The sequence below is a fragment of the Vipera berus genome (genome assembly GCF_964194415.1).
Source record: "Vipera berus genome assembly, chromosome: Z".
NCBI classification, from domain to species: Eukaryota; Metazoa; Chordata; class Lepidosauria; order Squamata; family Viperidae; genus Vipera; species Vipera berus.
In genome coordinates this window covers 74,301,064-74,327,774 of record NC_138205.1, presented here as the reverse complement: position 1 = coordinate 74,327,774, position 26,711 = coordinate 74,301,064, and the positions used below count along the sequence as shown (strand labels likewise).

The 26,711-nt window shown below is 38.5% G+C and overlaps 2 protein-coding genes across 4 annotated transcripts in view; one reads left to right on the top strand and one right to left on the bottom strand.

The window, feature by feature from the left end:
* NT5C3A (5'-nucleotidase, cytosolic IIIA) overlaps nt 1-2,656 on the bottom strand; it is a 48,184-nt gene extending 45,528 nt beyond the window's left edge. The window contains exon 1 of one of the 3 annotated variants that reach the window (XM_081345455.1): nt 2,339-2,656. In XM_081345455.1, coding sequence (XP_081201581.1) covers nt 2,339-2,450 — 112 coding nt within the window. In that variant the 5' untranslated portion in view covers nt 2,451-2,656. Of the gene's footprint in view, nt 1-2,312 lie in introns of all 3 variants that reach the window. The other 2 variants (XM_081345456.1, XM_081345454.1) reach the window with 2 other exon arrangements.
* Nucleotides 2,657-3,215: 559 nt separating this feature from the next.
* BBS9 (Bardet-Biedl syndrome 9) overlaps nt 3,216-26,711 on the top strand; it is a 245,832-nt gene continuing 222,336 nt past the window's right edge. Inside the window, exons 1-5 of the mRNA XM_081343253.1 lie at nt 3,216-3,508; nt 5,465-5,588; nt 5,943-6,093; nt 9,903-9,967; nt 12,878-12,991. Of these exons, the coding sequence (XP_081199379.1) occupies nt 5,477-5,588; nt 5,943-6,093; nt 9,903-9,967; nt 12,878-12,991 (442 nt within the window). The 5' untranslated portion in view covers nt 3,216-3,508; nt 5,465-5,476. The remainder of the gene's footprint in view (nt 3,509-5,464; nt 5,589-5,942; nt 6,094-9,902; nt 9,968-12,877; nt 12,992-26,711) is intronic.

Sequence of the window (26,711 nt, the reverse complement as noted above, 5' to 3'; positions counted from 1 at the left end):
TAATAATTTCTCTTTTTACAATTTTGAGTTTCCCAAGGAACATGCCTCTAAGATTCCATATTCCAATGTGATATAACTTTGGCTTCTTTTGTCATGGGCACTGTCAGTTGTTGGGATTCCCGAAGGTTTTCCTCCAACAACATAACAACCCTGACTACTAAAAGCTAGTTCTTATTCCTCTCCAGGAGCTTGCAGGCTACCATGCAGCCTTGGGAGGGTTCGTTGTTGGTATTCACATGAGTCATCTTGAGATATTGCCATAAAATATTCTGGTGAGATTTTTTTTTACAGGGTAGTTTACCATTGCTTTACCTAATCCTCCCCATTTATCTGGGCTTGGGACTGGCATATGGTTGATGAATTAATATCCATATGGCTGGGTATTAAGAATTAACTAAAATTAATTACATTCTGTTCATTGAACTACAAGTAGAATTATGTGCATAAAAAATTGCTCAAATTTTGACTAGCCACTTTTCAGCCCTATACCAGTGATGGCGAACCTTTTAGAGACCAAGTGCCCAAACTGCAACCAAAAACCCACTTATTTATCGCTGGGTGCCAGGTGGGCGTGGCCTACTGGATGGGTGTGGCTGTGGTGGTCATGGAAGATTGGGTGAGTGTGGCCAAGGTGGATGTGGTCACCTCAATGTTGCTCATGGGGAGGGACACCTGTGGGGGTTGGGGGAGATCCAGGGGGGTCTCTGGTACGTGTGGTGGTAGGCAGGAGGCTCATCCTGCGGGATAAGGCGAGGCAGGGTGGGGATGCCATTGCCATGGGGCAAGGCAAGGGCTGGGGCAGCTGCTGCCTAACACCATCGGCCCCCGCACACAGAAGCCAGCTAGCGCATGGAGGCCGACGGTGTCTGTCAATAGCCACACACCCCAGCCCCTCGACCGGCGCACTCTGGGCTCCACAGCCCATCGCCAGCAGTTCAAAGAAGCCACCTCTGAGATCGATGGTCAGCGGACAGCTGAGGAGGCGATGCAGTGGGTCGTGCCTCGGAAAAGGAGAGCATGCGAGGCCAGAAGGGACAGGGTGGGGGGGATGGAAACCAGCCATGCTGGGATGCATCCGGCCATGTGGGACCTCGGCAAATTAGCAGGCGGCTGGCTGAAGAGAGACAGTTGCCACCTCTTAGGCATGGCGTGGGTGCCCACAGAGAGGGCTCTGAGTGCCGTCTCTGGCACCTGTGCCATAGTTTCACCATCACTGCCCTGTACTATCGATGTAAAATACAATTTAGCACTTTACTACCTCACCTATTGCTAAGCACATTGGTTTGTGCTTAAATTGTAAGCCGCCCTGAGTCTTCGGAGAAGGGCGGGATATAAATGGGATTAAAATAAAAAATAAAAATAAATCATAACACACCATTATTATCTTAACCATATAAGAATACAATTTTTTGATTCTCATGATATACTAGGCACATTGGCTACAGTTGCATAACATAACTATAATGGACTAGTTTATAGTTCAGTATGATGTACAAACCAACCACCACTGAATTGTATATATAAATACTTTCATGCTTCTCAGCCTTTTTCTATTAGTTTCATTCTTAGCTTTCAAGGAATCACATACGGTCAATTTTGGAATTTCAGTGTAATATGTATCTGACTACTTTCAGATGATAAATGAATCCCCGCTTATAATAAGGAATACAAAATATTATTTTGCTAGTATATCTGCTTGTGAGTATCCCATAGATATTGCCTAATTTGATATTTAGTGTAATTCAGCACAGTTTTAACTTTCCTCTCTGCAATGAAAATATGTAAATTAAGTTGTCTATCAGTAATTGACTAAAGCAATCTGATAACTTCTTACTCAAAATATCCTCAGATAAAAATCTCAAGTGAACTAACTTAATTCTTCATTGATTAAAAGTGATAATGGTCATATTAGTGCAGGTCTCATAAATACAATAGTCAATTCCAGGCTGCCAACAAACTTGCTTATTGAATAACCTGTGAATGAATATTAAAAGTGCAAACAAAGCCTTATGTGTATAAATACTCTGTCACATTCTATGTATACACTTAAATTATATCAACTTGAGTCAGCTATGTCTGTTTGGTTTACCAACTTCCTTCTGTATCATTTCCAATTGGTAAACAAAGAATTATTAACGCAACTTTATTCATTTTCAGGGGACTATAGCCACATCCTAAGTATTTTATACTCTTACCCCTATTCTATTCGTTCGCATTTATTTTCACTAGTGGCACGCTTGCTCGGCTGCAAGTCTTGATGACATCCGGAGGGAAGGCACAAAACAACATTTAGAATCCTAAAGGGTTCTTACCATCTCTATAATCTTCGTTTTCCTGCCCGTTTTCTTCTTTACGGTGAAGATGTATTGGGCCAGGACTACTCCCCCGACCAGGGCGCACACACTGGCGCTGGCCACTGCTCCCATTTTGGCTACGGCGCTCTTGTCCATCGTGGCACACTTACAGACCGGCTTTGGAGCGGAACGGAATAGAGATTTTGGCTAGGTCTCAGAATCTGAAGTGCCGGCAAGCCACAAAGTAGCTTCCTGAGGCCCTGCACGCCGCTGAGTGCCGCCCTGGATCGTCGTGGTATCCCTATCCCTTCGTCAAAGCGCCGTTAAATGGGAAAGGTAAGTGAATCCGTCTCCTGCCTCAGAGGCTCCACTCCTTTTCTTACCAGGAAGTGTGTCTAGTCTATAAGAGAAACGGCGATTGACCCTAAAAAACGTTCTTGACACTTGAACTGAGCAAGCGACTAGTAAGACTATTAACAACGGCCTGACCGAGCCAGTGGAAGAAACTATCTTACTTCACAACGGGGTGCAGTAGTTTCTCTTTTGTCTTTAATTGTGTTACTTTAATTCAGGACAAATCTTCCGTTTCTCTCTTTATATTATAAAATTGAACCTAAAAATAAGATGCCGGGGAAGGAATACTTCCACATTTCATAGAGATTTCTCTCTATATATGCCTAGTAGTACAATCCAATCTACCGCTAGCCCATCACTTACTTACCTTTTTTGGGGGTAAGACTACATTTTCCAGCATGCACTCTTCCGCCTCTACTACTCCTCCCACCGGCAGCAAACTTCAACGGGGGTTACAGCCTTCCCGCCCAAGAGGATTTCCTTGACAATGGGTGGGGTCAGAGTAGACGTTGGTTTGTCGAGGTACTATGACAACGGCAACAAAAATGGCGGCTGGTGGAGTTAGGTTCATCCACCTTTCTGTTTAGTAGATATGATTTTATGTTCTCCATGGCCGTTTCTGTTTACTTAATTTCTCATGGGTTTCTCGTGTAATGCTGGCATAAAAGGGCTGCGCTTAAAAGATTACCGTTCTGACAGAGCAAGAAGACTTAAAGAAGCGACTCTATAGTGTTCACTTCTCTGGTAACACGCACGGGCTGCTTCAGCTCTTGGAATGCTCCTTCTCTGTAACTAAATTTGTGTAAGGAAGCAAAGGGTGGGGGGGAAAGGAAGATTCGTCAGTTACCGAAACAAGTCGGGTAAGTCAATAATTTAGCTCAAAGGAAAGAGTTATTGTTTGCAATGGCATAACAGTCTACAAATTTTCACCCTAGCAATAACAAACTTGTGATGTCATATAAGTGTAAATCATGCTATTTTATGCATGCTTACTTTGAAATATATTTAAGTTTGGATTGCATGGATATAGTGTGATGTAAACATCCTTTTTCCATTTATGCATTCATTGATGTTTTCTAGATCAACACAGTGTTCTTGGGATAGTCTTTTGTTAGTGCTATTCTAACTCCATAGTATTGAGTATTGTAAAGAATGTGTTTTGTTTTTAAATTTACAAGTGAACAGTAATAATACAGGCATACTTTTAAAATAACTTTTATACTACTTGTGGAAAGTCACAACATTTGCACAATTTTGTCATAAATTTTATAATTGATTAAAAAATGTTGAGATGGCAGGTAATGTTGTTTATGTATGCTTAAAAATTGTATTAATATACTCACTTGATGTTGCCAAGCTAAGGATTACTCATTTTCTTCTTCTTCGCCACACACTATACTGTACCAGATAGCTTTAAGTAGGCATTAGTACAGGCTATTTATATTCTGCCAAATTGAGTTCCTTAGCTACTGTCACAAGGACAACCTGAAGCCAATTATGGTAGGGATTAAATGATCAGGTTATAACTGCATTCCCATTAAATCCCATTTTTGTTCTGCTGGTTTTTAATCTTTGCCACTTAAAGGTGCAACTAGCAAAATGGACAGTTACATAAATAATACAAAAATCAAAGGGAAACTTTTGTTGCCATTCATAGGAATTGGATAGGAATAATTATTGCATTGAATAATTATTTTCATATTATAAATGGAATGGTTGATGAAATATTTTTGTTCTGGTCTGTCAGCCATTCTCTGTTTTATTCTCACATTCACAAGGCAACATGTATTCTGTGTAGTCATTAGAATTTTTTTTGTGTGTGTTATATCTTTTTGCAAGTCTTTGGGCTTCTCCAAGATATTGAATACTTCTATGTACAAGTGACTGGTCTTTCACTGTATAAGCAGCCCAACTTTCAGAAAGAGAGAAAAAATATAGAAAATGGTGTCCAAATAGCCATTTGAAATAGTTAGAAAATAACTTCATATCATGTTAAATTGTTGCTCCAAGCAACACCTTGCAAACAATTTTCTAGAGGAATGCAAAATAAAAAGGAGAAAGGAAGTTCATTGGATAAATAGATTTCCATTTGGGATTGTAATATTGCAAAATAAGAAACAAATCAGGCTTGTGGAGAATTTGCAATAATTAGATAAGCTTGTTATTTCAGTCCTTTGTAGGTGAAAGGATGCATCTTGCTTTAATTATGTAACTGTTACTAAGCTGCCAGTATAATGTTCATCTCTTGTACCATATTATTGTGAGGGTATTTATTTAGTAAAAGAGAATGCAAAATGAAATCTCTAATTGATGTTTTTTATGGTCTATGGTAAAGCTTGGTACAATATACACAACTCTTCCCTTTGAACATAACATATTCTCTGTGGTTCTGATCCCAAAAAACCTCCATGGTGTATAAGGATTTATTTATATGCTAGAATAGATATTTATACCTTCCAACTCATAAACTACTTTAAATTTTTCTGAGTTTGTTTAATAGTTGAGATGGAGTATAGAACTGAAAACTCTGCTGGACTGCAATCTTTATTCCTAACTTTGCAATCCTATCTGTGTCATTTACATTTTTATTTTTATTTTTATTTATATGCCAACTAAAATGTCATCCAATACTTGGATTACATAAGCATTGTGAATGATGAACTTGATTCTTGTCAGAAGTACTTATTTAATATGATGTTTTGAAGGAAAATATATTCATATTTTCTCTATTAAGTTGAGATGTTAGATGAGCTGAATTATTTTTTTAAATAGTTCATAATAAGGCTTTTATGCTAGTCGTTTTCCCCCCCCACTAGGTCTGACAGAGAATGTCTTTATTTAAAGCCCGGGAATGGTGGTCTACAATAGTGGGCAATAAAGAAGAATTTGATCAAGGATGTTTATGTGTTGCAAATGTTGACAATAGCAGTAGTGCACAAGGTAAGTGGATATTTTTACATTTAATGTGTGATTAAAATTTTGAAATTCTGTTCATCCAATCCAATGTGAAATTGTAATTTATTTATTGTAAAATGCATCTTATTAAACTTAAAAGAATTTAATTATAAGAAAATAGCTAGTGTTGGGCTGGGTCTGGATAAAATCTCTGAATCATGGAGCTCACTTGGAAGATTCAGCACAGTTATAAGTTTTTAGTCCAGCTTAACTCATAGGTTGGCTTTGGTGAGGATAAAATATTAGGGGACCTAGATTTGTGCATACATTGAAGAAGGAATTGAATATGGATATTTGTTTAAGTTTCATTATTCTTCCAGAAATACGTTTTTATTTCAGATAAAATTATTGTAGGCAGTTATATGGGATTTCTTAGAATCTATAATCCCCATCCTCTAAAACCTGGAGATGCTCTACAAGCTGAAGATATGCTTTTGGAAGTGCAGTTATGTGAACCAATATTACAAGTGGAAGTAGGAAAATTTGTTTCGTAAGTAAACAGTATTGTTCCTTCTGATAAAGCTAATTGAGTAGATATAAATTAATTCATCTTACTACTATGACCGTTTGTTTCCCTAAAGTATATTTTATGAAGTATCTTGGGATTGTAGAGTAGTAATTAAGATACAAGGGACACGGTGGCTCAGTGGGTTAGGACGCTGAGCTTGTCGATCAGAAGATCGGCAATTTGGCGGGTCGAATCCCGAGTGCCGGGGTAGCAGACTGAGCGCCTGTTACTCGTCCCAGCTTCTGCCAACCTAGCAGTTCGAAAGCACGTAAAAATGCAAGTAGAAAAATAGGGACCACTCCGGTGGGAAGGTAACAGTGTTCCATGCGCCTTTGGCATCTAGTCATGCCGGCCACATGACGGAGACGTCCTCGGACAAACGCTGGCTCTTCGGCTTTGAAACAGAGATGAGCACCAGCCCCTAGAGTCGGAAACGACTAGCACACATGTGCGGGGGAACCTTTATCTTTACCTTTAATTAAGATACAGGCTTTGGATGCTAACATTTTTTGGAGTAATCCTAATGCCCATAAGTATTAGGCTTCTTAATATAGCTCTAGAAAAAAAAAGTCTTGTTAATTTTATATTTAATTAGATATTTATCAAAAAATCAGAAATATGTTATCATCTTCCAATAATATATTCCACTGTTTCTTGGTTTTGTTGAATTATAGTTTACTACAATATCCACATTAGCAATAATGGTAAGTAAAAGAGGTGAACTGAATTCTTAAGGGTGACAACTTGCAAAACGAGGTATTTTTAAATTAATAATAATAATGTATTTATTATTTTAGAAATTTATTAAACTTGTATGTTGCCTAACTCAACAACCCTGGGCAACTCAAGTAATCAAATAAAGTATAATAAGTAAATATAATGATAACAATAAAAGATTGCAAGCACAACAGATGAAATGGAAGGTAGCAAGAGGTCTCACTTTCCATCAAGAAAGGCTGGGGTAAAAAGCCAGACCTTCATAGTTTTTCTAATCAATAGCAGAGTGAGGACCATCTGGATCTCAGGGACAATTTTGTTGCAGAGGATATCACTGCTATAGACAAGGCATGCTTCCAGGGTTCTAACAGATGTTTTTGTTTAATTGAAAGAATTCAGAGTGTACCAACTCCGCAGGATTTAATTGGCTGGGTGAATGTTACGAGAGACAGATAGTTCCTCAAGCCCTATGTAGAGTAAATAATATAATGATGATGATGATGATGATGATGATGATGATGATGATGGAAGGGACCTTCGACGTCATCTAGTCCAAAACCTTGCTCAGGCAGGAAACTCTATAACATTTCAGACAAATGGCTGTCCAGTCTCTTCTTAAAAGCTTCCAGTGTTGAAGCATTCACAGCTTCTGGAGGCAGGTTGTTCCACTGGTTAATTGTTCTAACTGTCAGGAAGTTTCTCCTTACTTCTAGGTTGCTTCTCTCCTGGATTAGTTTCCATCCGTTGCTTCTTGTCCAGCAACCGTTCCTTATATGTTTTAGCCTCCAGTCTCCTAATCATCTTTCTTGCTCTTCTCTGTACTCTTTCTAGAGTCTCAACATCTTTTTTACATTGTGGTGATCAAAACTGAACACAGTATTCCAAATGTGGCCTTACCAAGGCATTGTGAAATGATATTAACACTTCACATGATCTTGATTCTATCCCTCTGTTAATGCAGGCTAGCACTGTGTTGGCTTTTTTGGCAGCTGCAGCACACTGCTAGCTCATATTTAAGTGATCGTCCACTAGGACTCCGAGATCCCTCTCACAGTTACTACTATTGAGCAAGGTACCACCTATACTATATCTGTGCATTTGGTTTTTCTTGCCAAAATATAGAACCTTACTTTTTTCACCACTGAATTTCATTTTGTTAGAATAGCGCCCAGTGTTCAAGTCTGTCAGTGTTCTGGAGTGTTGACTATTCTTGCCAGCTTGGTGTTGTCTGAAAATTTGATAAGTTCCCCATCTATCCTCTCATCCAAATCATTGATGAAGATGTTGAAGAGCACTGGGCCCAGAATAGAGCCCTGCGGCACCCCACCACATACTTCCCTCCATGTAGATGCAGTTCCATTGAGGACCACAGGCTGAGTACAGCTGGTCAACTAGCTACGAATCCATCTGGTGTTGATGCTCTCTAACCCACAGTTTTCTATCTTATCAAGTAGTAGGTTGTTGTTTACTTTATCAAATGCCTTACTGAAGTCCAAGTAAATTATATCCACAGCATTCCTCTGGTTCACTAATTTTGTCATACAAGGTGACTAAGGCATAAGTGACTATCTGAAGGTTCTTCTGATATAAGAGATGGTGCAACTGTTTCACCAGGTGAAGTTTTTCAAAGGCCTTCATGGCCAGAACTCCCATCTGCTTTTCAGGCAGGAGCTGTGAATTCAAAACTCTTAAATTGTGCACCAACCTTGAAGGGGGAGGGCCTCAAATGGGAATAGCTCTAGATCTGAGTGGTCAAAACACCCAAGCCATTCTTCCTCATCCAAACCCAAATAGTTTCCAGGCACTGAGAACAGACCTTGATAGACTCACGTGGCTGACCTGGGGTCAAAAGATATAATTTGCTATCATCAGTATAGTAATGAAACCTAATTCCAAACTGGCAAATGACCTGATCTAGCAGTTTCATGTAGATATTGAAAAGGAGAGAGATAATAACCCTGTGCCATCCTCAATGGAGGGGGCCTAGGAATTGACTCCAAATAAATATTGACTGGAACTTATCCAGGAGAAAGAGAGAGAACTATTGTAAAACACAGTCCTCAGTTCCCAACCAATGGTGCTGGCTCAGGAGACTTTTGTCAGTGGTATTGACAACTACCAAGAAATCAAGAAGCACAAGGATGGTTGTGCTATCTGCAAGCTTTGCCACAGGTCATCAACTGTACTAAATCTTAGCAGGAAACTTGACTGAAATGGGTTTAGATAATCCATTTCCTCCAGAATTATAATCAGTTTTAGCTGTCCATGTTTTCAATAATCTTTCCCCCAAAAGGATGGTTGGACACTGGTCAGTAATTGTTGAAAACTGTTAGTTACAGGGACAGCCTTCCATAATCCTAATTAGATTGGTTTTCAACACCTATGTCCCAGTCCACCATTTTTAATTATGCGCTCTCTGGCTCACTTATTACATAAGATGTTTATTATGGTGATAAAGGGGAAAAAAGAATCCATTGGAGTTGGGCAGCTGATAAATCCAGCTAAATATGTTTCCTCATTTAATTATAATTAATGGTTATTACAGAGCTGTACAGATGCCCATATTATCCATCTATCCATCCATCCCAGCTATGAAATTTAGCTACCTCCAGAAAGTTAACTGGAGTCTATGTGATTTAGAGAAGCTGCATATGAAATACAAAATACATACAAAATCAGTCAGACTTGCAAGTTTGAAGTTAGCTCACCAGGTGGACCAAATCAGGAATCAACTCCACAGAAAGGCTAAAACTAATTTGTTTTGATAGTCCTTATATTGATGGGATTTTGTAAGTCCAATTATGCTGTATCTCCTGCCTTTCTTATAATCATATGAATTAAGGAGATGACTGTGAATTAGGGAACTTTAAGCTGCCACATAGTTTCTGTTTGGATTTAAGATAAGTTTGGTAAGTGTACATCAGTATAAAGCTATTAAAATTGTTAAAGTGTTAAGTACAAAAAACTTTGTATGTTTCGTGCTATTAGTATTTAGTATGATTTATTGGTCTTTTAGATTATTGATATTCAAGAAATGTTTTTAATCATATTTTCATCCTTGTCCTTTCCGCTAGTGGCACAGAATTGCTTCATCTGGCTGTATTGCATTACAAAAAATTATGCGTCTATGCTGTCTCAGGTAAAAAAGAAATCTAATTATTATGGAAACTTACTTTCCTTATTTTCTTCTTATAAAATATAGCATGTTTTTCTTCCTACAGATTTAATGATACCAAATCTATTTCATACGATATTATAAAAAAGAAGATACCTTTCTCTCTATATTTATTTATTTAATTAAATTTTTATACCGCCCTATTCCCGAAGGACTCAGGGCGGTTTAGAGGGCAGCATAAAATACAATATAAAAATAGTATAAAATTAAAATAGTTTAAATTACTTAAGCCCAACAATTAAAACAATATTAAAAGCTAAAACCCCTTCAGTCCAGGCCTGATAGATCAAAAAACCAGGTTTTCAGGTCCCGGCGAAATGAACGCAGATCGGGGGCGGTCCGAAGCTCCACCGGTAAATCATTCCAAAGGGCAGGCACACCCACAGAGAATGCCCTCTCCCTGGGGATCACCCGCCGGCATTCCTTAACTGCCAGCACCCTGAGAAGGCCCTCCCTGTGGGAGCGCACAGGACAATGGGAAGTTGATGCCGGCAGCAGGTGTTCCCTTAGATAATCCGGACCCAAGCCATTTAGAGCTTTATAGGTCATTACCAGCACCTTGAATCTCACCCAGAGGGCAACCGGAAGCCAATGCAGCTCACGGAGAAGAGGTGTTACACGGGAGTATCGGGAAACTCCCATAACAACTCGCGCGGCTGCATTCTGCACCAGTTGAAGCCTCCGCGTGGTCCTCAAGGGCAGCCCCATGTAGAGAGCATTCCAGTATTCTAGCCGGGAGGTCACAAGCGCATGGGTGACTGTGCGTAGGGCATCTCGGTCCAGATAGGGCCGCAACTGGCGCACCAGACGAAGCTGGGCAAAAGCCCCCCTGGTCATGGCTCCTATATGGTCTTCGAAATTGAGCCGTGAATACAAGAGGACGCCCAAGTTGCGAGCCCTATCGACGGGGGGTAACACCTCACCCCCCCCATCATTAGTGATGGAACAACTTGGTTAACCCGAGATGCAGGTATGCACAGCCACTCAGTCTTGGCAGGATTGAGACGAAGCCTGTTTCTCCCCATCCAAACTCGGACTGCCTCCAGGCAACGGGACATCACGTCGAGTGCATCACTGGGTTGGTTCGGGGTGGAAAGAAAAAGTTGGGTATCATCAGTGTACTGATGATACCCCACCCTGAAACCACGAATGAGCTCGCCCAGCGGTTTCATGTAGATGTTGAACAGGAGGGGAGAGAGGACCGACCCCTGAGGGACTCCACAAATGAGAGATCTCGGGGCGGACCTCTGCCCTCCCGTCAACACCGACTGCGAGCGGCCCAGGAGGTAGGAGGAGAACCACCGCAAAACAGTGCCTCCCACTCCCAACCCCCTGAGACGCCGCAGTAGGATACCATGGTCGATGGTATCGAAAGCCGCTGAGAGATCTAAAAGGACTAGGACAGAGGAACATCCCGTGTCCCGAGCCCGCCAGAGATCATTCACCAGTGCGGCCAATGCCGTCTCCGTACTGTACCCGGGCCTGAAACCCGATTGGTATGGGTCAAGATAATCAGTTTCCTCCAGGAACAGAGGAAGCTGATGCGCCACCACACTCTAAACAACCTTCGCCAAAAAGCGGAGGTTGGAGACCGGATGGTAGTTATTTAAAACAGCCGGGTCCAGGGCAGGCTTCTTGAGGAGGGGTCTCACCACCGCCTCCTTCAAGGCGGCAGGGAAGATACCCTCCTTCAAGGAAGCAGATATTACTGCCTGGAACCAGCCTCGTGTCTCCTCCCAAGCCGCATAAACCAGCCATAAATCCTAACAGTATTAGAAAAGTAAATATTAGAAAGGTCAAGTAATATTAGTACTTCTAGAGAAGTTTTCCTCTTAATTTGTGGTAATGAAAAGGAAGTTTCTAACAGTGCAAGGTAGTTCTCGACCTATGACCATAATGGAGCCTACCCATTACAATTGCAAGTTATGATTGTCATTTAACAAGGTGACCATGTGGTTGCCTTGCTTAACATCTATCACTCTTGCTTGCTCTAATGTAGTCATCATGTAGCTTTTGAAAATAGCATGTGCACTTATAAAGCACAGTATCAGGAGATGTAAGTTCTTTTTGAAAGTGTATTTATAGAAGCATACTCTAATATATAAAGTTGCAGCTCAATATCTTTTCTTAGCTGACTGAAGAACTTTAAGAGTAATTATATTAGAGCCAAGGTTAGCTCACTATGTTTCATTTGTTTCGATCATCAACAGTAAAAGGGCTGGGTCATGCATACAGAAACAAGATGAAACACCCTCTTGGAAGGACTGTATTGTAGCTAATAATGTGATGGTTTAATTGTGCCATCAAATTGCTGTCAAACTTTAATGACCACATAAATAGATTTTTCTATGTGGTGATCTGTAGAGGAATAACATGTTTTGAACCTTCATATTTTTAAAAACTCCCTGATACAAAAAGTGGATTAACAAACCTTTCTCTCTGTCCTCTAAAGAAATAGGTAGCTTGCAGCTCTTTACTTGTTAGATACCAAGCTCTGTTGAGTCTAGATAGCAAGTTATAGATGATGAGGAATTAACAGTTCACCAAAATTTAGAGATATTATGATGTCATTCCTCCATCAGTATGATGGAGATTTTTATATTCTCTATTTGACATCAGCATCAAACAGAGAATAAACTGAAAACTCAGTTTTGTGAGAAAAATGCACTGCACTTATTTTTAATAAATGGTTAATTTTTCCCTCAGTTTTGTGATATATTCAAAAGAATTGGGGGGGGGGCATATGTTATATTAATGAAACCTGAATTCTGACAACTGTATTAAAGTGTTATAAATATATTATGGCATCTTTCACAATACATTTTCCACAGAAAATACTGCAAACTTAAGGCAGCCCTTTCTTTTATTTAATAGGAAGTTTAGGAAATATAGAACATGGCAACCAATACCAGCTAAAACGTATGTATGAACACAATCTTTATCGAACAGCATATAACATGACACATGGACCATTTGGAGGTATAAAAGGTAAGTTATTGGTCCCAGTCTATTTTCACTAATACAGAAAGAACAGAGGAACATTAAGACATTGATGCTAAACCTGTGGTTCAGGGCACCTGTGCATTTGGCTATGGCTTTGGATGATACATCTGCATTCCCCTACTGATTTTGTTGTTTAGCAACAACAGAATTGCCATTTTGCCCCTACCTCATTGTGTTGCTGCTTCTATATATGATACAACTTTGTGTGAAAGAGAATATGTATGAGTAAATGGTGGAATTATTTCTGTTCACATTGTTTTTAATGTGTTAATTAAACCTAGGGGAAGATGTGCTTTAAATGTGTTAAATTTGAACAGTTAAATATTTGATTAAATATAAACCATATATATATATACTGGGTGGGATGGACGTTGAGAACTAAAATGGTATAACAGCTCCTTGCACCCCAGTAGCTTCTGCTGTCTGGTTTTAGGTTCCCTTGGATGGCTGGGTGGCAGGGTTGGGAGAAGGCCAAGATCTGTGGAGACTCTGAGGGACAGAGTGTGGAGGATGGGGTGCCTCTGGGTGGGGAAGCTTTGGGAGGCCTGGGGCAGGTGGGCCTGGCCTTGCACTAATCCTCCTAGGCCCTCTCTCATTTCTGAGGCATCTGTGCTGTGCTTAAGAACCCAGGTGTTTGTTTAAGGGCTGCATCAGGGAGAGCAAGAGATTGGGGCCCTTAAGCAAGGCTTTCTCGCTTAATGACATAACCACTTATGACTATAATGCTCAAGTCATACGTTGAGGATTATTTGTAATATACTGGCAAGTACTTGTAAAAACACATAAAAGTAAAAGCTTTTAAAAAATAGGGGAAATAGGAGATCCGAGATGTCCAGAATATTATATGGCATATTTTGGAAATTGAGAAGCCATTATTAATGCAATGGTATTGACAATGTTTCAGTAAAATGCCTTTTTTTCTACAATAGTTTGCCTGCTTTCTTCATATCGCACATTTAACCATAATAACATTAATGCATATATGTTTAATTAGGATAAAATCCAGATGAAATTATAATATATTTTTTATAAATATTTTATTAATTTTCTATCTTTACAATCACGTGCTTAATAGACAACGTGATGACTGAGTCCATTAGTAATTCCTTGGTACACGTAAGCTTGTTCAAACTAAATCCAATATTACACCCTCCAATACATCCTCTCTTCTTCTGGTAGACATTTTTCCACACTAAGCAAATACAATTCTTATTGTTGTTAATAAATATACAGTTGCATATCAACATTTTTCTAATAGTTTCAATAATATCAGTTTCGAATATCTTTTCTAACCAAAACTTTACATTAATTGCATTTGCACTCAATATCCATTTATTCAGTCCATATCCTATTTTTGCTTTTTTCAATTTTAATTTCCCATCCATGTTCAAAATATCCCAATCATTTATAATTTCAGAACAAGTTATATTTGGGTAACCAAAAGCTTCCCTTATTCAAACTTCTTAGCATATTCTTATTTCCCTTTTCATACCAAGATATGGTATTCTGATTGCAAATTCTATCTATCTACCGGTAGTTATAATAATATTTCTATTTCTAGCTATTCTTAACCATATTCAAATATTTAATAATATAAAATCCCGTCTAATAGGTCAGAGCTTCTATTTTCTTCAGTCTTACTGTAGCTTTCTTCCTTTGCCAACTTTCCAAGTCAGTGCATTTGGATCATCAAATAATTCTTCCTCTATTTTTGTGTATATTATTTAAAACAATAGAAACAATTTAGTTAAAGTATTTTTGGAAGAACTAGCCCGTCGAAATTCATTAAACAGCCTTCCTCCTCCTCCTCCAATTCCTCACAGTTCTGTTAACAGCTCTATCTTCCATTTCATCAGCTCTCCTTCCTTATCCTCCAGTATGTTCTGAAATCTTGGTTTGTAGAATGTCTTTTCTATTTCCAATATTATCATTGTGTCTTTTAAGTCTTCATTTATCTCAGTTTGGTCATTAGTTTCTTCCTTTAGATCCTCAATATTTGTGTCAGCATTTTCTAGCTTTCCTTCTATTTTCTGGGTTGCTAGTTTCTTCTCTGTAGTTATTTTCTGAGTTTGAAGATTTAAATTAGAAAATTGTTCTTTTATCTCCTTTGTGTTATTTTTAATCTCATCCCGAGCTAAAGCAATTGTTTCTTGTATTAATTACAACATGGAGAGAATTTCTGTTTTCATCAGTATTTTCTTGGTGGTATGTCAAACTGAGGCTTCTGGAGACAGATGTTAAGGATGGTTTTTTACCATTTAGAGCATCCATTTTATTTTTTTGTAAGTGGCGTTTATAGATTATCCAACCAACTAGCCAGTCTTGAACCTCCCCTAAGCAAATATGGGTAAAATTCAAATTTTTCTGTCCAGTGAGAAGTATATCCTTTCTGTCCAGGGAGAAGAAAGAACAATTAAAGATTGTTTATCAATCAAGATTTATAAATGTAATCCAAAATGTTCCATCATATCAGGTAATAGTGTATGTTTTTTCTACAGGAAAATAGTTCCACAATACAGTTCTGAAAGTCTTCCTGTGTTAGCTTTGCCGCGACTACAAAATGGAAGCCTAGATGAAATTATAATATTTTATAGTATGCGTTGCTCTAGTAATGTGTTTCATGTAGAGGTTAAAAACACCAGATTAGAAACTGGGAGACCATGTGTTCTACTCCTTCCTTGGACTTGAAGCAACTGCGAGATTTTGGACCAGCCAATATTGCACTCTCATCTAAGGAAACAAGTAGTGTCAAAGCATTTCCAAAAAATGTTGATGAAAAATGCTAGTAATTAATCCAGGCAATTTTCAAGAGTCAAGAATCACTTGAAGACAGCAAACAAACAAAAAACAAGCTGTAGGGTTTTTTGTTCATAGACAATATATATACTTTTATATATTCATATTGATTTTTTTAAGATGGTGTTGAAATGTTAGGTAAACATTAATTTGTCTTCTGAGACAAAACTAATAGTAACAAAATTGTATGCTTTGCTATGTGCTATTTTTTTGTAAAGTATAAGATGGAGCAAGGTAATTGCAGTTATCTTGATGAGTTACTCATATTGGCTATCATTACTCTTCAGTTTCTAAGGAATGGAAACTAATTTTATTTTAGGTTATCTTGTTTGTTGTCAGGCTAATATGATGCTTCTATGTTTTAATTATAATTCAGTTATGAGATCATGAGTTGTAAACAAGTTCCTTGTTGTTGTTGTTAGTTGTGAAGTCATGTCCGACCCATCGCAACCCCATGGACAATGTTCCTCCAGGCCTTCCTGTCCTCTACCATCTTCTGGAGTCCATTTAGGCTCACGCCTATTGCTTCAGTGACTCCATCCAGTCACCTCATTCTCTGTCGTCCCTTTCTTCTATTGTCCTCAACCTTTCCCAGCATTAGACTCTTCTCCAGTGAGTCTTTCCTTCTCATTAGGTGGCCAAAGTATTTGAGCTTCAACTTTAGGATCTAACCTTCTAAAGAGCAGTCAGGGTTGATCTCCTCTAGGACTGACCGGTTTGATCGCCTTGCAGTCCAAGGGACTCGCAGGAGTCTTCTCCAGCACCATAGTTCAAAGGCCTCAATTCTTTGGCGCTCAGCCTTTTTTATGGTCCAACTTTCAAAGCCATACATTGCAACTGGGAAGACCATAGCCTTGACTATACGTACTTTTGTTGACAGGGTGATGTCTCTGCTTTTTAGTGTGCTGTCTAGATTTGCCACAGCTTTCCTCCCCAGGAGCAAGCGTCTTTTAATTTCTTGGCTGCAGTCCCTGTCTGCGGTAATCTTGGAGCCCAGGAAAATAAAATCTGTCACTACCTCCATTTCTTCCCCATCTATTTGCCAGCAATTGAGAGGGCCGGATGCCATGATCTTGGTTTTCTTAATGTTTAGTTTCAAGCCAACGTTTGCACTCTCCTTCACTCACAACAAGAGGCTCTTTAGTTCCTCTTCACTTTCTGCCATTAGAGTGGTATCTTCTACATATCTTAGGTTGTTGATATTTCTCCCAGCAATCTTAATTCCAACTTTTAATTCATCTAGCCCTGCCTTTCTCATGATGTGCTCTGCATATAAGTTAAACAGGCAGGGCGACAGTATATAGCCTTGCCGGACTCCTTTCCCAATTTTGAACCAATCAGTGGTTCCGTGTCCAGTTCTCACTCTTGCTTTTGAACAACATATAGGTTTCTCAAGAGACAAATAAGATGGTCTGGTACTCCCATCTCTTTAAGAACTTGCCACAGTTTGTTGTGATCCACACAATCAAATGATTTATCATAGTCAATGAAGCAGAAGTAGATGTTTTTCTGGAACTGCCTAGCTTTTTTTCATGATCCAGTGTATGTTGGCAATTTGATCTCTAGTTCCTCTGCCTCTTCGAAATCCTGCCTGTACTTCTGGTATTTCTCGATCCACATATTGCTGGAGTCTAGCTTGTAGGATTTTAAGCATAACTTTATTAGCATGTGAAATGAGTGCAATGGTGCAATAGTTTGAACATTCTTTGGCACTGCCTTTCTTTGGAATTGGAATGTAAACTGATCTTTTCCAGTCCTGTGGCCACTGTTGAGTTTTCCAACTTTGCTGGCAAATTGAGTGTAGCACTTTTACTGCATGGTCTTTTAAGATTTTGAATAGCTCAGCTGGAATACTGTCACCTCCACTAGCTTTGTTGTTGCTCAGCTTTCCTAAGGCCCATTTCACTTCACATTCTAGAATGTCTGTCTCAAGGTCAGTGACCACCTCATCATGGTCTCTTGGGTTGTTGGAAAAGAGTGTTTGCTATCACCATCGTATTCTCTTGACAAAATTCTATCAGCCTGTGTGCCTTGCTTCATTTTGTACTCCAAGGCCAAACTTGCCTGTTATTCTGGTTATCTTTTGGCTTCCTACTTTAGCATTTCAATCCCCCATGATGATAAGGACATCATTTTTTGGTGTTAGTTCTATAAGGTGCTGTAGGGCTTCATAGAACCGGTCAATTTCATCTTCTTCAGCACCAGTGGTTGGGGCATAGACTTGGACTACTATGATATTGAATGGTTTGCCTTGGATTTGAACTGAGATCATTCTGTCATTTTGGGGATTGTATCCCAGTATTGCTTTTCCTACTCTTTTATTGACTACGAAGGCTACTTCATTTCTTCTGAGGGATTCTTGCCTGCAGTAGTACAGTATACCTGATGGTTATCCGAATTAAATTCACCCATTCCTGTCCATTTTACTTCGTTGATTCCTAAGATGTCAATGTTCAGTCTTGTCATCTCTTGTTTGACCACATCCAGCTTTCCTTGATTCATGGATCTTACATTCCAGGTTCCTATGGAGAAAAAATCTTTACAGCATTGGACTTTCCTTTCACCACCAGATACATCCACAGCTGAGCGTCCTTTCGGCTTTGGCCCAGTCGCTTCATTCTTTCTGGCGCTACTAGTACTAGCCCTCTGCTCTTCCCCAGTAGCATATTGGACGCCTTCCGACCTGAGGGGTTCATCTTCCAGCATCATATCTTTTTGCCTTTTGGTACTGTCCATGGGGTTTTCATGGCAAAGATACTGGAGTGGGTTGCCATTTCCTTCTCCAGTGGATCACATTTTGTCAGAACTCTGCTATGACCTGTCCATCTTGGGTGGCCCTGCACGGCATAGCTCACAGCTTCCTTGAATTACGCAAGCCCCTTCACCACGACAAGGCAGTAATCCATGAAGGAGAAACAAGTTCTTTATGAATTCAGAAATACATAACCACTAGAGGGCACTCGTGTTTTCTGAATATTAACTCAGATTCAACTAAAATGTTTAAAAATTTGTAAGAGATTTAAATCACAAATGATGATCACAAATGTTCTGAAGAGTACCAATATATGTAATAAAAGTACTGGAATTTCTTTGTTTCTCCTACTTACTAGTGAATCTTAATGCTGAATTGAAGAATTTCTAAGATTACAATAAATATTTATTTATTGTTCTGTTTTGGCTGTACAACATATTTTATTTATTTTTTATTTTAATCCTATTTATATCCCGCCCTTCTCCGAAGACTCAGGGCGGCTTACAATTTAAGCACAGACCAATGTGCTTAGCAATATGATATAAATAACTAGGTTATAATGGTTAATGTAGCCATTCTTTTATTTGCTGATGTTACTGGTTTAGGGTTCCAGGAGTTGATTTGAAATTTTGGATTTTATTTTATAGTACATAAGGTGGGCATATATGTGTGTGTGTGTGTGTGTGTGTGTGTGTGTGTGTGTATACACATACACATATACATACATACATACATACATATATTTATATATACGTGTGTGTGTGTGTGTATGTGTGTGTGTGTGTGTGTGTGCGTGTGTGTGTGCGCAGTGCTTTTTTTGTAAAAGAAAAAGGTGCCGGAACTCACACATGTCATGCAACCCGCCTTGCCTACCCTACAAGGTTCCATCCAAAAAAGGTGCCGGAACTCCATTCTGAGCATTCTATGAGAAAAAAAGCCCTGTATATGCGTAACAGAGTGAGCACCTGTTACTCGTCCCAGCTTCTGCCCACCTAGCAGTTTCGAAAGCACGTAAAAATGCAAGTAGAAAAATAGGGACCACTACGGTGGGAAGGTAACAGCGTTCCGTGCGCCTTTGGCGTCTAGTCATGCCGGCCACATGACCACGGAGATGTCCTCGGACAAACGCTGGCTCTTCGGCTTTGAAACGGAGATGAGCACCGGCCCCTAGAGTCGGAAACGACTAGCACGCATGTGCGGGGGAACCTTTACTTTTACCTTTTTTATATGTGTATATGTGTGTGTGTGTGTGTGTGTGTGTGTGTATATATATATGTATATGTATATATGCTGAGCTTGTCGATCAGAAGGTCAGCAGTTTGGCGGGTCGAATCCCGAGTGCCATATAGCAGAGTGAGCGCCTGTTACTCGTCCCAGCTTCTGCCAACCTAGCAGTTTGAAAGCACGTAAAAATGCAAGTAGAAAAATAGGGACCACTGTGGTGGGAAGGTAACAGCGTTCCGTGCGCCTTTGGCGTCTAGTCATGCCGGCCACATGACCACGGAGACGTCCTCGGACAAGTGCTGGCTCTTCGGCTTTGAAACGGAGATGAGCACCGGCCCCTAGAGTCGGAAATGACTAGCACGCATGTGCGGGGGAACCTTTACATTTACCTTTATATGTATGTATGATGTATGTATGTATATTTATTTGTATGTATATGTATATGTGTGTTTGTGTGTGTGTGTGTGTGTGTGTGTGTGTAAAATTAATAAATAATAAAATAACATTGTTTGAAAAATCCATAGATGTGTGGATGTCAGTTCTTATGGCTAGCTGTTCCGTATTTCAAATCAGATATTAATTCAATAAACATAATTAACTTCATTGCCCCAAGTGCAGGGAATAACATAATGAAAATATTTGGAACAGTGATTCCAGCTTGATGAGTGGTTCGTAGTGATAATTTGGAGATCATGAATTCACAATCTTTATTTATAAGTTGAATTCATAATACCAGCTGAATTATTTGTAAAAACTATGTACATGTGAGAATACATTTACAATTATGGTATAACAAAATGAAATAAAAATCAGTGAAGTGGGATTGGAAGTCTTTTATTATCAGTTATAATGCAAGTTAATCACAGCATATCAAAGATACTGGATGTTGGGGGAAAGGGTCTATTCTTATTATTTCTTAATTTTACAATGGCATACAGCTGCTGGATCCATCTGCTTTACACACCCAGTATCAATGAAAGAAACAAGCTGACTTTTTGTTAGTTTACTAAATAGATTATATTTTTGACTCTTCTAAAAGAAATCTGATATAAATAGCATTGCTAGAATAAAACAGGCATTCACAGAATATTTGAAAAATATATAATGACTTCCAGAATTGACCATCTGTTCCATGTTAATCCCTTGATTTAATAAAGTTAAACAATTTTTTTAGAAAATAATTCTATTTTTTGAACAAAAGAAAATCATTATATGAGAAAGAAGTACTAAAAAACTTAGCTTTTCTTAGCTAACATATTTTAATTCTTTTTATCTTTGCTGTAATTCAACCTAGAGGGAAAGTACTACCTAGGTAGATAGCATGTAACTTTTTAATAGGAAATTCATGAACAAGATAGATGTGGGCTTAGGTTTTCTCAATTTTGTAAGGCAATTTTTATTAGATAGTAGTGAGGCAAATAAGTTCCTTTTTTGTTGTGAGACAAAGAATGCTTTGTGCCTGTATTTAAATAAGGGTAATGTTAAAAATTTTAATATGGATTTATAGGGGCCTAAGACCATAAGAATCAAGTCAGATGCTGGTTTCACAGTTTGAAAAATGCCCCCAAATGCTAAATCTAATACAAATTTAGGAAGTTAAAGATGTTTTCATTTTGTTATTTATCTTGCGACTCCAAATGAGCTCCAATCTCTTAACTTTTAATTGAATAGATGAAAATTGCAAACAGTATATTTATAACCAACTGACAAATTTCAGAGATATAGATGCTAAACATTTTAAAATTTTGATTATCAAATTTTTGGCACAGATATTTGTAAGCACAGTTCTGTGGAAATAAAATGTTCTAAATTCCAGAGAGGAACAAGTGTTTTATTTTGCATGGATAGGAAGATCTCTCTTTCTCTCTTTTCTGAGGTCTAGAGTGTTTGTGCAACTTTTTCTCCAAGGAATTTCACTCAATACAGGTAATGCCACTCCTTCTTCAATGAGATTTCCCCTCAACTCTCAACTTTTTATTTGAAATGTGTATGACAGGGGTCAGCAACCTGAAACAGTGAAAGAGCCACTCGGAACCGGTTCTCTCACAAAAGGAAAAACTGGGAGCCGCAAAAAATATGTGCGCATGTGTGTACATGCGCACATGCGCGCATGCACAGAACAGGGTTTCACTGAAGAGTGGAGCCAAGGTGAGATATGCACCTACCCTGCATATTTGAATTGATTGGTTGAACTTTTTTAGTCCCACTTTTTTTTTTGGGACTGCACATGGCAGAGGACCGGGAGCCACAGGAGACGGCTGAAAGAGCCGCATGCGGCTCTGGAGCCGCGGGTTGCAGACCTGTGGTGTATGAGGTAGAAAACAACTAATATTTTAAGTAAATGTCTGCAGTTTCCCATTCAAGCAATATTCAGGTTATGGTACTGGTACAATGAAAACACTGAAGAAGTAATGAATAAATCATTTTAAATTTTATTGTTTTAATAATTACAACAGAAGGGAATACTTAGAAATAAAATAGCTAAACCAAGTTATAAGAGGCCTAAATCAACATATAACTTACAATAATAATTTATCAGCATAACACACAAATAAGTAAAGGCATAGCTAGCCATCTCTCCCGGGTTTATTTGCCTGTTCAAAAAATTTTTGTCTAATGCTTTTTATTTTTTGTGCCATTTCTCCCTTTTCTATAATATTCAATTTATGCTTATTTAAATCTAGCTGTTGTTTTAGATCTCTACGTTGTGGGTTTTTTTGTAGTTCTAATTCTAATTTTTTGTGTTCTTCCTCTAAATTTTTTCGATATTGCCTTTTCTTTTTACATTCATTGGCCATGTATGCAATTGCAGTTCCTCTCATAACCGCCTTGGCCGTATCCCATAAATTTTGAGTGCTAGTCTCCTCTTTCTTATTTGTCTGGAAGAATATCCACATTTGTTCCTCCATCTTATGCTTAAATTCTCTTTGGTTTAGGATTGCTCTTTTTAGAATCCACCTCCTTGTTGTTGTCTTCTGTTCTTTCCATTTAATTACAATGGGATTCTGTTCTTTCCATTTAATTACAATGGTCTGCCCAAGTATTAATGTCTATTATTATGTCATCAATATCTGAATTTAATTCTTTCGTTGTCCAGACCATATCAATGCTGGACCACAATTGATGCCTCCCTGAATAGTATGTAAATTGCTTTTCATTCAAAATTCTCTCCCTCCAACTATCTTGAATATTTAATTCTTCCACCATTTTTAAAAAAGTACCGGATAATATTCTCCTGGTTTGTTTGCTTACTACCTCACTCTTATAATCTAATTCTCTATAATTGCATTAAAATCACCAATTATACAAAAGTTCTCATATTCCATATTAGCCATAACGTTATGCAGTTTCTTATAAAATTGTCTTTGTTTTTCATTGGGGGTGTAAATTCCTACCAGGGCGACCTTTTTTTAATTCAAGGAAATTTCAATAATCAGTATTCTACCTTCCTCATCTCGATAGATTTGTCTTGCTGGGATTCTTTCTTTAACATATATCACAATTCCTCCTTTCTTCTGCTGTGAAAGCGATACAAATTTGATTCCTAACTTAGAGTAGTTTAATAAATCCTGATCTTGAGTCTTTATATGTGCTTCTTGTAGAATTGTTATATCTAAGTTTTTCTTACTTTCTTTCTTACTGTTCTTATTATTCAAAATTATATTTCTCTTAGCTGGGGAGTTTAGTCCATTCACATTTAATGATAATACTGTTAATATTTCTACATTACTGCCTCTGTTTTGATCTTGTTGCCCTTGTCAGTCTATCTTCCTTGAGTTCTTTGTGTCTACTCTCATCATCATTGTCATAGTTCATTGTCATTTTTTCTCTTCTCTCCTTTTCCCGTTCTTTGCCTTGTGATTCCCATGTCTTTCTATTATATCTCCCTGTATTGTTCTCTTCTGTTAACTCTCTTCTAGTTCATCTTCATTGCCTAGATGCTGCTGGAAAAACTTCTGCTTTATCAATCGAATCTAACCTATATCTTTCTTCTTGCCAGGTCACCACAATCCCTTCCAGCATCAGCCACCTAAAATTAATGTTTTGTCTTATTAATTTTGATGTAATATTTTGGTAGGGCCTTCTCAGGTCTCTTACCCTCCTAGGGACTTGTTTGAGGACATTGTTTACCTCTGTATTCTATTGGGTCATCCCTTGTTCTGTGCAAAATCTCATCCCTAATTGACTTCTTCACAAATCTGATATGTACCTCCTTGGGTAAGTTATTTCTTCTCGCGTAATTTGTGTGGCTTCTATATATCTCATCAATCTCATTTGCCATCTCTTTTTTCCCTATCCCTAGGGCCCTTGCTAGCAAGTCCGTCATCATTTCTGGGAGGTCCTCCCCCTTCTCTTCTTTCACGTTTTGGAAACGTAGATAATGGTCTGCTTTCTCAGTTTCAAGCAGTATGATGGTGTTTTCTAACTCTTTATTTGCTTGTAAGAGTTTTTCATTCATTTCATCTACTCTTCTTTCCTCCTTATTCATTCTATCCTCCATTTCTAATAATTTCTATTCATTTTTCAATATTTGCTGTTGGAAACATTCAAATTTTCCATCCATTGCTCCCATCTTCTCTTTAAGTTCTCCAGTATCATTCCTTATTTCACCTATTTCTTTCTTTAAATCATCATGATTTCTCAGCATAACCTCTTGCATGGATTGTAGTATTGCTTGTAGGTCTTTAAGTGAGCCTGCTCTCTCCCGTGGCATTATCTCTTCTATGGATCTTTGCCCTGCTGGGCTTAATTCCGCTGATGAGGCTTGGGTCATCTGCCTTCTTCCAGTCCCAACTCTTGTGAGATTTGGGATGCTTGTCATCTTTCTAAATGATGTCAACCAACCCTCCCACTTATACACAATCTTTGTCTATCCCTCCACCACACCTGGAGAATTTATTATTCTTCCAAGTTTATAATCACTTATGCCTTATATCTTAATGCTATATTTTGTTGCTAACACAATATCAAACCTATTACACCTATTACGCTAACACTTCTAAAACACAATAATCAATATTAATCAATTTCAAGTGTTTATATTCCAAACAGTCCTAACTTTTCTATATAGAAACATGTAACAATAATATAACCATTAAATTACCTCAATATTGTAACCAATATTCAATTCTTTAACAATAAAGACCAGGTTTCATAGTCAATTCAGTTATAAATAATATTATATTCAACAAGGAGACAAATTTTCTCACCCTCCTTGAGCATTCAACTTTTTGTACCTAGTTAGTCTCCTCCAATTCAATCATACAATAGGTTATGTTCAGTTAATTCTTATTGGTCTAAATTCTCAAGACAATTACCATTTATCCCTTTTGTTTTAGAAACTTTTTGAAACAAATAGTTAACCTCTTAAGTTATGAGTATCACTCTTCCCTCATTTAATGCTAATTGGTCATTAGATCTTATTCAAGATGTCTGCTCTCTCAGCTCAGTCCGCACTGTCACTCTTCAAGTTTTTTTTTTAAACTACTTCTTCGCTTTATTGCAAGAGCCAGAAAGAGAAACCACCCTTGGTCACCAGTCCTTACAGCCTGTGAGTCTGTTGCTTTAAGATCAGATCTCTTTTTTCTCCTGTCTCCTTTTCGCCGCTATCTGACAGGGGAGGTGATTTCCCCTTTCGCTCTGGAGCCTCTCCTCTTTTCTTCTCCTCTTTGAAATTCTCCGGAGAGATTTCGCAATCCGGAACACTTACAAGAGTTCGCTGAGTGTTTCCTCCACCAGGTTAGTTGAATCGCTGTCCAGCTGACTCACCGCTATTTCTGACAGTGTCATTTCTTCACGGCTGCCATAATGGGCCGTCTCCTTCACCTGGCTCTCTCCTAGGCTTTCCTGCTTTCTGCAGCTCGGACCGCCGTCCTGAACTACTCAGCTGGGCGCCTACGCTTCTGAACTCCCTCCGAGAGATCTGGGGCTTTTAAAAAACCCACCAGGAACAGAGAAAAGGCTGTGAGATCGGCATGCTCATTCGGAGCGGCATCTCAACACAGCCATTCCATTTGACAGTTTCAACTTAGGTTGAAACAATACTTAGGTAATTGACATATCAGCTTATGATTTGCGCACCCGAAATTTTAACAGTTCATTTAAAAATCTATCATTTAAAGAGTATTGAAATGTAAACTAATGACTGCAGCCTTATACATTCCAAGATAAACATCCTGTTTCTTCAGACAAATTTCATTTAGTCTGACTTCAACAACAATCAGATATCTTACTTTACAAGCAATAAGATATCTAACTAATTGCTGTTGAAGTCATACTCGATGAAATTTGTCTGGAGAAACAGGATGCTTATCTTTACATGTACTACTTATATAAGCAGTACATAAAACATGTATACCATATTATTTATTTCATAACATATTGTAATCCGAAACACAAATGTTATATTTACGTTATAATCAATAGATAGGTGGTGCAGTGGCTCAGCAGTTAAAAGGCTGCGTTTATCGGCTGGAAAGCTGGCAGCCCAGATTTGAGACCTGAGCTCGCTGCGACAGGTGAACTCCCATCCTCGCCTAGCTCCTGCCAACTTAGCAGTTTGTAAGCATACAAATGCAAGTAGATAAATAGGTATCACTTTGGAGGCAAGCCAACAGCCTCCATGACATCATGCTGGCCACATGACCACAGTGATGTCTTTGGACATCACAGGCTCAATGGCCTTGAAACAGAAATCAGCAATGCCTACTGTAATCATCAATGATTAGCACAGTAAAATTTGCAGGGACTCACTCCTTTATAGTCAATAGATACAATAATTATAGTAAATAATCCATCTGTCAGAAAATTGTGTCTGGTTTCTGTTGTATTTTAGGATTTTCAATTAGTTTTCTTGCCCTAATTAATATTTTCAGAGCTTCTAAATATTTTTATGGCTTGATTTATATTATGAACCTAAGTTTAATGAATTCT